This window comes from Crotalus tigris, unplaced genomic scaffold (assembly GCF_016545835.1).
Source record: "Crotalus tigris isolate CLP2741 ecotype Arizona unplaced genomic scaffold, ASM1654583v1 scf7180000024339.11422700, whole genome shotgun sequence".
Taxonomy (NCBI): domain Eukaryota; kingdom Metazoa; phylum Chordata; class Lepidosauria; order Squamata; family Viperidae; genus Crotalus; species Crotalus tigris.
The window spans coordinates 5,245,604-5,261,157 of NW_024100509.1; the positions used below are offsets into that span (position 1 = coordinate 5,245,604).

General features: G+C 39.3%; 1 protein-coding gene across 1 annotated transcript in view; it reads left to right on the forward strand.

Moving 5' to 3' along the window:
• LOC120300283 overlaps nucleotides 1–11,371 on the forward strand; it is a 151,656-nt gene extending 140,285 nt beyond the window's left edge. The window contains exons 9-10 of the mRNA XM_039326101.1: nucleotides 5,861–5,949; nucleotides 8,388–11,371. Of these exons, the coding sequence (XP_039182035.1) occupies nucleotides 5,861–5,949; nucleotides 8,388–8,641 (343 nt within the window). The 3' untranslated portion in view covers nucleotides 8,642–11,371. The remainder of the gene's footprint in view (nucleotides 1–5,860; nucleotides 5,950–8,387) is intronic.
• Nucleotides 11,372–15,554: the final 4,183 nt, after the last annotated feature.

Consider the following 15,554-nt stretch of genomic DNA (forward strand, 5'->3'; position numbering starts at 1 on the left):
TTATTCTCCAAAGCACCTGAGAGCAGGACAAGAAGTAATGGGTAGAAACTTGTTAAAGAGAGAGCCAACCTAGAACCAAGGAGAAATTGCCTGACAGTGAGAACAGTTAATCAGTGGAACAGCTTGCCTCACAGAGTTGTAGGTGCTCCATTGCTGGAGGTTTTCAAGAATAGACCGGGCAACTGTTTGACTTGGATGATACAGGTAGCACTCGACTTACTACCATTCATTTAATGACCATTCAAAGTTATAACGGCACTGAAAAAAATAACATGACCATTTTTCACACTTATGACCATTGCATCATCCCCATGGTCAGGTGATCAACATGTGGATACTTGGCAAATTAAATGTATTATGACAGTTGCAGTGTCCCAGGGTCATGTGATTACCTTTTGCGACCTTCTGACAATAAAGTCAATGGGGAAGCTAGATTCACATAACAACAGTGTTACTAACTTAACAATTGCAGTGATTCAGTTAACAACCTGGGCAAGAAACGTCATAAAATGGGGCAAAACACACTTAACAGTTATCTTGCTTAACAACAGAATTTTGGGGCTCAATTGTGGTAGTAAGTCAAGGACTACTTGTATAAAGTCTCCTGCCTTGAGCAGGTTGTTGGACTAGAAGACCTCCCAGGTCCCTACTGGCCCTATGATTCTATAATTTCAGTGATTCACTTAACAACTGTGGCAAGAAAAGTCATAAAATTGGGCAAAATTAATGTAACAAATGTTTCACTTAACAACAAAAATGTTGAGCTTAAGTATGGTTGTAAGTCAAGGATTAGCTGTATACAGTTCTTTCAGAAAGGATTTAGACTCCCTTCACTTTTGCCAATTTTGTTATGCTGCAGCCTAATTCTACAGATATTGAAATTCATTTTTTTCCTCATTAATCTACACTCAGTACCCCATAATGACAAAGTAAAAACATAAGTTTAGAAATGACTGTAAATTTATTTAAAAGAAACAACTGAACTATCACATTGGCATAAATACTCAGATCCTTTGCAAGAACAGTTGAAATTTAGCTCAGGTGCCTCCCATTTATCTTGATCATTGCTGACATGTTTCTACACCTTGATTGGAGTCCACCTGTGGTAAATTAAATTGATTGGACATGATTTGGAAAGGCACATACCTCTCTATAGAACAGGGGCATCAAACTGGCGGCCTGTGGGCCAAATGCATCACACACATGCCACGCCCACCCCAGCTCCACAAAGGCAAAAAATGTCGTGATATATCACGTGACGTGATCGAGTTTGACACCCGTGCTATAGAAGGCTTCACAACTGACAATGCACACTGTAGCAGAGTAAAAGCCATGAGGTCAAAGGAACTGCCTGCAGAGCTCAGAGAGAGGATTATTGCTAGGCATAGATCTGGGAAAGGCTACAGTAAAATTTCTGCTGCACTGAAGGTTCCTAAGAGCACAGTGACCTCCATAATTCTCAAATGGAACAAGTTTGGCACAACCAGGACTCTTCCAAGAGCAATTGGGGGAGAAGGGCATTAGTAAGAGAGGTGACCAAGAATCCAATGGTCACTCCGACTGAGCTCCAGAGATCCTGTGAGGAGATGGGACAGAGTTCCAGAAGGACAACCACCACTGCAGCTCTCTACCGATCTGGGCTTTATGGCAGAGTGGCTAGATGGAAGTCTCTCCTCAGTGCAAAATACATGAAAACCCACTTGGAGTTTGCAAAAAAGCACCTGAAGGACTCTCAGACTGTGAGCAACAAGATTCTCTGGCCTAATGAAACCAAGATTGAATTGTTTGGTCTCAATTCTAAATGTTATGTCTGGAGGAAACCAGGCACTGCTCATCACCTGCCCAATATCATCCCAACAGTGAAGCATGGTGGTGGTGTCTTTCAACAGTAGGAACTTGGAGACTGATCAGGATTGAGGGAAAGCTGAATAGAGCAAAGCACAGGGATATACTCAATGAAAACCTGTTCCGCAATGCTCAGCATCCCAAAATGGGCTGAAGGTTCACTTTCCAACATGACAACGATCTAAGCACACAGCCAAGACAACAAAGGAATGGCTTAGAAACAACTTTGTGAATGTCGTAGAGTGGCCCAGCCAAAGCCCTGACTTGAACCCTATTGAACACTTCTGATGGGATCTGAAAATGGCTGTCCACCAATGGTCACTATCCAACCTGACTGAACCTGAGATGATTTGCAAGGAAGAATGGCAGAAAATCCTCAAATCCAGGTGCCTAACGCTTGTTGCATTGTACCCCAAAAGACTTGAGGTTGTAATTGCTGCCAAAGGTGCTTCAACAAAGTACTGAGTGAAGGGTCTGAATAATTAATGCCAATGTGATAGTTCAGTTTTTTCTTTTAAATAAATTTATAGACATTTCTATACTTCTGTTTTCACTTTGTCATTATGGGTACTGAATGTACATTAATGAGAAAAAAATGAATTTCAACAACTGTAGAATCAGGGTGCAGCATAACAAAATTGACAAAAGTGAAGGAGGTCTGAATACTTTCTGACTGCACTATAAGTGAAACAATATGTGTTGACAGTATTGTATTATCCTTGCCTCCGTTCCAAAAGAACTCTGTTTCTCCTGCTGTAGTTCTTATAGTAACTTCTTGTTCATTATAAAGTTTCTTCAGAAAACAAGTTTTGGCCCTCATCTATCTATCTATCTATCTATCTATCTATCTATCTATCTATCTATCTATCTATCTATCTATCTATCTATCTATCTATCATCTATCTATCTATCTATCATCTAAACTCTTGTTTCTATAACCTTTAATTGGGAAAACAGTGCATCATAGGGCAATAATGTTTGAAGGAAGGTACCTCAAATGGTCTAGGCCAGTGATGGCAAACCTTGCCCAAACTGCAACCCAAAACCCACTTATGCATCGTTGAGTGCCGGGTGGGTGTGGCCCATTGGCTGGGCATGGCTGCGGTGGTAACGGCAGGCTGGGTGGGACTAAAAAGTTCAATCAATCAATTCTAACTTTGCAAGATCTCTTTTTTTCCCACAAGAAGTTGAAATTGACTGATTGATTGAACCTTTTTTTTTTTTTTTGCACACGGCGGCGGAGGCCTAAAGCGAAAAGGTTTTATAAAACCCAGCTGAAGGCCTAGGACTAGGGTGACGGCACGCGTGTCCACAGAGAGGGCTCTGAGTGCTGCCTCTGGCACCCATGCCATAGGTTCACCACCACTGGTCTAAACTTAACAGAATGTATCCAGGACTTCTTTACTCTCAAGCTGCTGCTGTGGTCTCATGATGCTCATTTTGAATGTTCTGTGATAGCTTCCCAATGACTTACAATTTCTTGCTCCCTGCTCCACCCAGCAGTTGCCTGCAGGGAAGGGGAGAAAGGAATAGAGGGGGAGGGAGGAGCAGGGAGAAAGGGATCCCCATGCATTTTTCCCAGTCTACACCCCCCAACACGCTCCCCCAACTCACATCTCTTGGACACACCTTCCCAACCATCGCTGTGTATCATCCCTGACTTGCACAGCACTTCTCATATACTTTCATACACCCAGGCACTCTTCCTAACACACACCATTACAGACACTTGCACCTTCCTAACTCATGTTGCCTCCCCCCCACACACACACACCCTCCCTGACCCTTGTACATACATGCACACCCTTCCTGTCCTCTGCGGCACCTCTCATGCATCCACACATACCATTCCCAACTTCTTGTTCCCTCCCCCATCTGGCAATAGCCACTGTCTGCTGGCCTTAGCCTTCCCCACTGACTTTCGCTCTACAAGTTTACCACAAGAAAAGTAAATGGTGATGCTGGCAGGAATTAGAGGGAGGGAGGGAGGGAGGGAGGGAGGGAGGAAGGAAGGAAGGAAGGAAGGAAGGAAGGAAGGAAGGAAGGAAGGAAGGAAGGAAGGAAGGAAGGAAGGAAGGAAGGAAGGAAGCTAGCTTTCTAATACTGCCAGCTCAATGGGGAACCCTATGGATCATTGGAATTTGCTCCCGCTGCCACTGCTTTTTTCCTATCCATGGTCATTTTGTTCCTCTGTTGTGATCCAGCAGGACACCAGTTGCTAGGTAGACTTAATATGTTCCATATGCTACCCTGATATACACAGTCAAAATCTTTCTTTATATAACATATATTTGTGCCTCTTCTTGATTTCTCTTCATTAGTTTTGTTATCACACTCGTGTCTTTAGACTTTTCTGAAACCTGCCTGTTCATATGACATTTTTTTAATTTCATGTGCCGTTATTCTTCTTTGAAAGATCTTAAGCAAATGGGTTTATTTTATTTAACATGTTACACTACCAACCATTGAATTTAGTTTATAGTAACAACGGTAATGGTTCAGTATATAATACTTTGATAATTTTTACATAGGTATATGTACCAGTTTTTTCCAATCTCTAGGTCACATGATTTTGTTTCATATTTGATGACGCAGAACTGTTAGCACTTGAACCGACCTTTCCCTTTTAGCTTTAAATAGTTCAGTGTGCATTTTATTTGAACCTGGCTGTTTTCTATTTGTCGGCTGGTCCATTGCCTTTCTTATATCCCTTCTTAGTGGAGTTGGCCCTGAATATTTATTCATTCTACAAATGTTTCTGTCTTTCTAAGATTCTTATGTTTATTAAACCCTTCTGTAAAGAGATGAGGGAATTCTTAGAAATGTGCATCTGGGTGGGACAGCTACTGCTCCAGAATACTGAATAAATTTTAAAGCAATCTTGATAGGTTAGAAAAGTGAGCTGAAAATAATAGAATGAAATTTAAATTTCTTCAGTTAGAAAAAGAAGTGAAATGCACAAGCACAAGATGGGGAATAGCTAGCTCAATAATTGCACATATAAAAGGGTAATATAGGCCACCATCTCTTCAGTCAGAAGGGGTCTCATTGCAAAGGTTTGACTTATGGATAGGCCTGTCACTTTTTGAAACTGTTCTCCCACTCACCCTATTGCATTTTTTTATGCAATCATGTACCAGTGGTTTAAAAAAAACAAATTGGCATACCTGTCATGATACAGCCACTTAAAGTATGATGAAATTACACAAAAAGAAATCAGATTGGAACTTTGAATCTGAACAGACGTAACAGAACTCCCCGTTTCACATTAGGTGAGTAAAATCTGTCTTAATTGCCCTGAGCTGCAAATCCAATGTCCTATCTTCCTTTAAAATTTAGAATCAATGTTACTTGCACAAAGGTACCATTAAAGCAGTGTTTCTCAACCTTGACAATTTTAAGGCATGTGGACTTCAACTCCCAGAATTCCACAGCCAGCAATGCTGGCTGTGGAATTCTGGGAGTTGAAGTCCACATGCCTTAAAATTGTCAAGGTTGAGAAACACTGCATTAAAGCAACCAGTCTGGTGTAGTGAGTACTAATCCCACGAAGCCAACTGCCTGACCTTGGGCCAGTCACTTTCTCTCAGCCCTAGGAAGCAGGCAATGACAAATCAGTTCTGAAAATCCTTGCCAAGTAAACTGCAGGAACTTGTCCAGGCAGTCTCCAAGAAACAGACATGATTGAGCAGAAGGAAAAAACATTCTTTTACAAAACCAGCAATTGTGTGATAATAGCCATCAAACTTTCAGAGCCAAAGTTCATAAGGTAGAAGATGTGTATTTTTCCAGGAACTAATATGTATTGGTAAGTTAGTTTATCTAAGTAATATTAATATCAGAGAAGTTAATCTACTTATGGGGGGAGTTATAAATATCAAGAATAAGCCTCGATACATGTTATGTGAAGAAATCAAGGCAGCAAATAAATAAAAGCAGTCAATAAAATTGTACATATTTTCTTTTTGCTTCTATTGTACTTTTCATATATTTCATTTGCTTTGTTTCTTCTTAGATCTCAGAATGGAGATGAAAATGGAACTTGGCCAAACAATCAGTTTGATACTGAAATGCTTCAGGCTATGATTTTAGCATCAGCAAATGGTCAGTTTACACAAATAATCTAGCCTATTCCCATCCCTTCTCACAACCCTTTAAAATTAGTATAAAATGTACTGCAAAAGCTTTGTGTTTGATGGCAAGAAAACTGAAGTGTCTCTTATGTTAAACTAGTCAACAGTCACTGCATGTTATATAAAATATTATATTAAATGTATTCATTGGATGGTTTGGAACTATAAGTAAATTTGAGAACTTTTTGTGCTTTAATTGCACTGTAAAATAGATAATACTATGCATATTGAAATTTAAGGTTTAGAATTTATAAATTGGTAGTCCTTGACTTACGGCCACAATGGACCCCAAAATTTATGTTGATAACTAAGACATTTGGTGAGATTTACCCCATTTTACAACCTTTCTTGTCGCAGTTGTTAAATGAAATCACTACAATTATTAAATTAGTAATACGGTTGTTAAGTGAATATGGTTTCCCCATTGACTTTGCTTATCAGAAGGCCACAAAAGGTGATCACATGACCCTGGAATACAATAACCATCTTAAATATGAGTCAGTTAGTTGGCCAAGCATCTAAATTTTGATCACATGACCATGGGGATTCTGTAATAGTTGTAAGTATGAAAAACATTTCAGCGCCATTGTAACACTAAATGAAATGTTGTAAGTTAAGGACTACCTGTATATGGTACCAGAACTTGCTAATTCCTATATAGTGTACTAATTCCTTATTTTACATTCTTGGGGTACTTAACAATTCTGGATGTAAATGTTTTCATGCTGTCTGATAAAATTTGTGTCTTGATTTCTTTCTCTGTATGGATGTTAACTATCCCATCAACTGAAACAAGATATTGAATGAATTTGTAACATGAATAATAAAAAATACAGTACTCAAATATTCTGTTCTCATACTTCAGTGCAAGAGATTTTTAAAGAATGTGAAATTAGTTTATTTTGATCTTAAAATAAAGTGAATTGGACAGCATATAAATTTAAATGATAATAATAAGATAAAGACAAAAAAGCTTGGGTAAAAGTCTGGATAATTGGATGTATTCACAAAATTTCTGGATCAGCATTGACAAAATCACCATCAGTCTATTGCAAAAGGCAGCTTTACTTGGAATAGTTAAATATTTTTAACACCATCAAACAATATCAGCCTATTCCAGCTCCTTGAGAAGAACTTGATAGGTGGACTACAATGCCAAATCCAGTCTGAGGTTTTCTGTCTGACTGTGCAACCAACCATAAGTATAACAAGATATCTCAGAGAGAACTTAGGTGCATATTATAGAGGTCCAAAACATTATTTCGTGTGCTCTGTCTTATTATTATTGCACTTGGGGTTGAAAGTCTAGCATTAATAGCAGAACTTCAGACCCATTGTTGTGGGTTAAGGATTTATAAATTGTGCCAAGCTGAATTCCACAATATTTCAAATTTATCAAGACATTGAGCATTGTGATAATTTGTGAATGTTGATTCTTCTTCTTCTTGTTGTGCCATATCCGTTATCGGACATAGCCAAAATAATTATTATACAATAGTACAGCTGTCTATCAATGTTTGAATTAAATTTTTGTTTTGAATAAAGGGAGAAGGAAGAGGTCTTTCAAGGTGTTCAAAATTATCGCAATGGTTATAATATTAATTCTGGGTGTTATTATTATTGTTTTATTTATTTTTAACAATAAATCTATATATGCAGATTATATCAACCCTGTATATGTTTTGGAAGCTCCAGAGACTGGAATACATAATTATTGGAGAGGCAATATATGTTATTCTCTCACTAGAGCATTGGTGGCGAACCTATGGCATGCGTGCCAGAGGCGGCACTTGGAGCCCTCTCTGTGGGCACATGTGCCGTTGCCCCAGCCTTGCCTCCCCCCACGACCCCCTCCTCACCCGCAGCCCCCCTGGAAAGTTGCCCCCGAGTGCAACCCACGTGGAGCAGCACAGCCAAGGACATGGCAGCCAGGCAGCGTAGACAAGACTCTGCCCTCAGGCCTCATCGCGCACAGTTGATGCTGCGGGGTGTGGGCAGAGGGCGTGGCCACCACGGCGCTGCTGGGCTGCCTGGGTGATCTGCGGGTCCTGGAGGTGGTGAGTGGTTCTGCGGGCAGGCAGGGTGGGGGCGGGGCAGGGGGTGGAGTGGGGGTGGGGCCAGTTTTGGGGCACTCAGTCTCTAAAAGGTTCGCCATCACTGCACTAGAGGAACTAATAATACAAGGTTTTTTTCAGGGAATTCAGACAATTGTTCTTCATGTTTCAAGCAGATATTAGAAATTTATTTAGATATGCTTGTACAATCTAATCTTTTCTAAACCATATGCCTCTTGAACTGCAGGGAAGAGGGAAAAAGTCTTTTTAGTCAAATCTGCACATATGTGACATTACTGAAGTATTACTTTAAAACCTATTTATTTCCCCTCTTCCTCTCCTAATATTCTTGCAGAAGCTGCCGCCGCCGCTGCAGCTAACCCAGATGGAAATTCTACTCTGGGAGGAGGAGCAACAGCAGGCACCATGGGGCTCAGCGCCAGGTATGGCCCCCAATTCACCCTTCAGCATGTTCCTGATTATAGACAGAACGTGTATATCCCTGGGAGCACTGCTACCCTCTCCAATTCTGCTGGCAAACGTGATGGAAAACCGGCAGCCTCTGGAGGGGGAAATAAGAAGAAGTCAGGAAAGAAAGAGAAGAAGTAGGATCCACGGGATAACACAGCCACTTCCACGTAAATCTAAAGGGCAAACTCTTCCAGCACTCCCCCAGTTCATAGCCTAGGATGGAAGATGAATGTGAATTTGTGGTTAAACTTTTTTTAAAATATGGAACATTGTGAATGTACATTGTTGTTGTCATCTAAGATTATGAGTAGATGTACTGCTGTTATTCATGAAGAAAAATATCTGAATAATAACAAATACAGTGTATACTCTTTCGAGGACAATCTAATATGCAAGGGTGTCAGATCTTAGAAACATTTTCTTTCCTGAACGATCTGCATCACCAACAAAATTTAAGATGGGCTCTGCTCATTGTAAATACTTATTCTGAACAGAGTTTTTTATTTATATAAGTTCCTTCATTTTTACAAAAATTCTCACTTTTCCAAATTTTGATAGAAGTTCTTGGGGGGGGAGGGTTAAACATCATTTCAGCTGGAATCCTTGTTATGATATTGATAGGGAGTGCTTTAATTCCTGCTTTGTTTTAAAAGAAATGTGTATCCTGTATTATTATAAGAGAATGAGATTCAGCTACATTTATCTTTTTTACAAGTTTAACCAATGATGGCCAGAAAAAAATTAAACTGATATTGTAATTTCTGAGAAGCAAGGAGTGCATTTCAATGGGAAAACTTCCATGCACAAAATATGTCGTAGATATTAGCAAGACAGAGAACACTGCCACTCATGACTGATTTACAGTGATCTCTAAAGAGGCAACACATCTCATCTACATCAATATGTACAGTAAATGTTTTGTAGAAAAATTTGAAGAAAAAAGTCACTCACTTGTGAGCATAGTGAGCTACTGCTCACATCTTTGCTTGACTCCTGAGGGAGATGTCTTTGTTAACTGGATGAACACTGCTGATCTTATAGGTAGACCATTAAAAATAGAATGCTTCACATTTTTCTGCACATCAAACTGCATGCAAATCACTTCACATTTACATGACAGCTGACTTCACACCCAAGTTTGAATTGGAAAATTTATTGCATGACATGAACAGCATGTTAATATGCTCTCAAGTGCCCACATCAGCACTGTCTATGAGTAACACTATCACTAACAAGATGCATTGCCCTTCCTCAGAGATTGGGAAGCTTGTGTATTTCATTTCTCTGTGCAGTATAGCTAAAAAATAATGTTGGTTTGCTGGCCTTCACAATTTTATATTAAGTAGACAGTGGCTGATTTGGGAAAGCTAAGGGACCAAGCCCAATGAAGGTATACTGGAATTAGAACTGGACAAATTGCAAAGCCAATCACTTTATTCCTGAACTTGTTATAAATATTAAACAAATGACATTGTATTGATACAATCAGGCAATTTGAGACCCCTCCCACTACCTCTTCTTGGATATGAATAGAAATTAAAATAATAAAAATACAATTTGTGTTACTGTGTTTTGAAATTGCTAGACTCATTCTTTTTTACTGGATCATTTCGTAACCTAGTATGGACAAGAAGTGAAGTTTCCTAACTCTGACCCATAATGTAATGGCATTCTGAGTCAGGTAGGAAATTGTAATGTTACTTGGCAACATTGGTTGCCTTTCTAGATATATTGTAGGTTTCCTGTAATATCTTATGATTTTCTTTGTTGCAACAAAAGAGCCATAAAGAATCAGAGGAGCATATTTCCAACATGGAGAGCGAACCACTAGTCCAGTGGTTCTCAATCTTTCTAATGCTGCGACCCCATAATACAGTTCCCCATGTTGTGGTGACCCCCCAACCACTTATACATCACTGGGTGCCAGGGGCGTGGCCAAAGAAAAGGGGGGAAAAATGGCGGACAGCCTTGTTTGGCGACCCCCGTGAAATGGTCGTTCGACCCCAAATGGGGTCCCGACCCACAGGTTGAGAAACACTGCACTAGTCCAAGATTTTATTTTACACTGTAATAGATTGCTTGAAATAGTCAAAACAGGTCAGTCCAAACATATGACAAGTTTCCGAAGTTGCCTCCCAAACTGATTGGCCATGTTGTTGTCACTGCTAAAGTATTTTATACACTATTTGATGCTTTCCCTGTGTCTAGAAAGTAGGACTTGTCTACAAAAAGTTTCTGTCTACATATGGGTTTTGTAGTAATCCCAAATGCTTCTCCATCAACTTTTTCTTTGGTGACTGCACTAGAAACAGTTTACATAGTTAGTGAAATAGACAACAAACTAGTGGGATGTTCTGTAGCATGAGCCACATTTAAATAAATGAGAGCGCAATAGTCCTGTCACATGGCTCCCATTTATCTCAATGCAGTTTGTGCAGGTACACCTCTGCTGGATTGTGCCTAAAGCTTCTTATGTAATCAAGTAGTTAACATGTGACTTTTCCCAAAGTACTATAGATGATCTTAGTTAATCTTGTTTTTCATCTACACCTGAAAATAGTGTAGTAGTGCCTAGTGATGTGTGTTTTTTATTTGTTTAATCTTAGTAATTGAGTTGTGGACATCAGTATTTTATATTCTTTTGAATCTTCTTCATGTGTGTTCATTGTGCTTTTAACTGTATGTGAATTGAAACACACTTACTTGTCCCTCCAATGTGTCTAATATTGAGCTATACTTATATATTATATATATGCTTATATCCTTCTTATATCCATGTAACTGATATTGATGTGTTAACACGCAAGTTTTATACTCTAATATTTATATTGCTTTTTTCTTTGAGAAAAATAAAATCTTTTCTTCTGATGTGGGGTTACTGGTATGGCATGTTTCTAGTGAACAGGTTTTGAGTTTTAAAAATCTAAAAAAATATGTGGTGCAAGCACATTGCAACAAGAGAGTGTAGACTTTTATAATGCCACTCTTCTAAAAATGTCATATTTAGAATAGAAAAAGGAGTGTGTTCTATAAGTGAATGTTCTATTCTTTGGGCAAAAGGATTCTGGACACACAACACAGATATGGACAAAGAAAATTAAGCAATAACAAATGATGGCAACTATCACATGAATGTCAAGTTAATCATCTTTATTATGGGCCTCAGATAAGACAATATACAACGCAATATATGACACATCATAAAAGGGCCTGTAATTGTGCCTAGTCTAATTTGCATTTGGCAATGCATAAATTCTACAGTTACAAATTTAGCAATGGCAAGTGTTGTTTTAGGACCTTTATCCACCAAAAGAACCTGAATATTAGATTATTCTGTCTATCCGAGCAATGGGCTAAAAGGAGGTTGTAGTACCTCATCAAAAATATCTTGGTGTAAATTACAATAAAGTAAAACATGAGCCTGTCTTCACAATCCCATGCTGTATTGAGGTTTACTGGAATTTACCCTTGATAGCAAGATACTTAGTTGCAATTGTGTGAAAGTTCTACAATATTTTTAATTTGTAGTTTGGTCAAGATAGAATGCTAGTTTAAAATTTAAAAAATGGATAAATGTCCATACAATGCTCTGGGTAAGAGTTTACTACATTCTATTTGTAATTCTGTACTGAGAATCCTTTGAGAATTATGATAGCCTATTGTAGTCTTCAGGAATCCTGCAATACAAGGTGCAGATAGAAAATATACTCTATTTAATGTGCCTTTAATAGCTGTCACTTTAAAAAAATCTCAGAAATCACATTAGCTTTCCCCCCTCATAATTAACTAATTTATTTGAAATTAATGTTCCTTACAAATATGGGTTAATGATCTCACAGCACTTCTAAGCCTTGTTAATATCTGCAGCCCTGCAGCAGCATCTGCATAAAATAGTACAGATATTAGTCAACTTTCCATTGTGAGGGTGAATAGGGTAGAAGTGTTTCTGATATAAGTATTCTTACCCTGTGGTTCGATGGGCAGCCAATAAACTGAATAAATAAAATAAAATTGAACAATAATGGGACTAAATGTCACATTTCTGTGATTCATGGCATTTCATCCAAGGTTGTATTACTGTTGATAATAATGTAACTAGTCATCTGGCAAGTATGAATTACAGATTTTGAAAGGCTGGAATGTGTTGAATCAGGTCTTTTTGTCCAGTTTATCAAGGTCAATGCTGGGAAATTGGTATTCCAGCCCATTTTCCAAAATGCATATTTAGGTAGCAGCAGTTTGTACTTTCCATTGAAATTTTGGGCTTTGACTGCCCCAGTCCTCTGTGGACCTCCATGGCTAAAGAATGCACTGCTTGCAGAAGTTGGAAGTGATGTGACAGGCTGTTTTTGACCCTGTCCCATTTGTTCTGGATGCCAAAGAGCTAGTAAAAATTAAATAGTAAAAGATTCATGTTCTTAAATATTATGTGTCTCTAATACATCTATTGTTTCTGGTATCAAGATAACTACATTCAGGAAACTTATACTACAGTCTTGAAGATTTACTTATTTATTATTTGCCAAGATTTGTTTGCTGTCCATTCTCACAATTCTGGGAAGCTTGCAGGAATTACAATAAACTATTAATAAATAGTCATAAAACCAATAATTACTGTTAATAAAAATATTTAATACAAAATTAATAAAATGTGCTGCACTATCATTTTAATGATTTCCAAAGGATCATTATCCTCATTTTGCAAAATACAAAACAAACATCTGATCTCAGGAATGGGGCAAACTGTTACAGAGGGGGCTTTTACTGAATCTAGGAGAATATCATGATTGAAGCATTAACTTCTTAACTGTTACCCCATCAAGTATTATAGATGCAACATCCATGGTACTAGAATGTTTCTGAATCAACAGGCTCCTTTCTGAGATTTTAATGGCCCTCTGTCAATTCATCAAATCCAAGTGCAAGGATCAGTTGTAAGTTACTTTTTTCAGTGCCATTGTAACTCTGAATGGTTGCTAAACGAACGGTTGTACATCAAGGAATACAAACAAACACACACACTCTAGTATCCACGTCAGAGTGAATGAATGATTTATACTGCTTGGAGCTTCTCACACATCTTTGATGTTTACAGAATCCTATGCATTCTATGAAAATATGCCCAATATACATTTTAATGATCAAATTGATTGCAATTCTGTAGTTAAAAAAGGACTAAGTGCAGAAGTACTGTATTAAAAGCCCAGTGAAATAAAAGAAATTAGGGATCATCTCTAAATCACAAAAGCTCATATAAATAAAAAATGTGTTGTTTTAACGATCAGAAAATGAAAATATTGCCTTGCACGGTGGTTTACAAAAAACATTCAAAGAATGCATTAGGGCTACAAATGGAGACTAATCTCTAGTCCCAAGAAACTAGGCTAGTTTCTTGGGACCAGAGGTTAGTCTCCATTTGTAGTATCAAACTGCCGGCCGGAGGCATCGTGCCAAAACCGCGCCCACCCCATTCCGGCAATGGGAAAAAAGTCGCGATGCGTCGCAACACGCCACGTGACGTCGCGAGTTTGACACGCGTGGACTGGGGGGAGGGGAAACTTCCGAGGGGCCCACAGCAGCCCATTGGAAGAAAAAAGGTTTCCCCCCATGATACACTGCAGTACAGTATTGTTCATAAAGGCTCCCGGAAAATCCCTCCATACCTCAAGAGTCCAGGTATTACAATGGCCTCTCTTCCTTCCAAAACATACCCGTCCCGCTCCATTACTCTTCCCTTAGGCTGACCTAACAAGACATCTGAAGGAAAATAAAAGGCAGAAAGGGCACTAAAATGGTTCACGGATGTACCGGGGAACCTTCTCCCCATTCCGTTCCCGCAGATGAAATATACTTGGGAAGAAGCAGGGACAAAGCACCAAACACCCCCGTTTCAAGCTTCAGCAGCCTCTGACGCATTCCGACGTTTTACAACACTGTTTGGAAAGAACCCAGACGGTGGGAGGAGGCGGATCTCTACCCGAGGAAGACCATTTCCCTCCGGACAAAAAAGCGCGCGCAGCTTCCCCGCCGACTCGGGAATGCCCCCTTCAGCTGCGGTAGATCTAGCTCTCCAATTGCGTCGGCGCGCCCTTAGAGATTACAACTGCTTTGCCGGATACGCTTTGTGAAAGCAACCCCTTCCTTTCGCCTCAGAGGCCAGCGAGATGCAATCTTTCAGGCATAAGGGGAGGAGGGAGAGAATGAGAAAAAGGTCCCTTCTCTCAAATGGAAACCATAACCATCCTCCCGTGACACTTTTGCACGTGCGCAGAAGAGTTCCACAGACGACTTGCCATTAACTCCCCCAACAAAGGAGCAATGGAAAAACCCACCTCCCCATCAGGTCCCTCACTCAGCTCGTGGCAAGATTTCCTATTGGATGTTGCGATGATTATGTTCCCGGCGAAGAGCTGAAGGAGAGGAGGGGGCATGGTTAAAAATGTGGGTGGACTGGATAGCTTTTAAAGGAAACGATCTAGAATGTCGATTAAAATACTTGTGGCACCAAGAATAGTCACTTCAATTTCAGAATTTGTCATAAGTTTGTTTATTGGGGTCAGAAGCATCACAATTAAAATAAGGCATAATATATGACATAAAATTTAAAATATAAAATACAAGATTAAAGTATGTTCAAATTATACAGATCTTGCCCAGAAACTAGCAACATGAATCATTTTTCATTGTGCTACCATGAGTCCTCAAGTGTTCACTGATCAGGGCACAAAGGGCACATATTCATATATGTAGTTATCTACATGTGAAAAAATAATTGTGTGCACCCCCATGAAGCCGCTAAGAGGCCATAGTGACACGAAAGTGCAAAAAAAAAAAATACTCTCAACATCAGGCATGTAACAAAAATCGGCATGCGAGCTGCACGTACTATGCACACAAATTGCAATCAACCACGTCTATGAGAGCTTTCCAACTATCGGAAGAATGTCTGCGCATGACCTTGTCCCTCCCCAATTGCACTACCATTGGTAAGCCAGTACGATTCATAAGATTTATATCTACCCTCCCTTAAAGAAAAGCAGTTTAACTACTC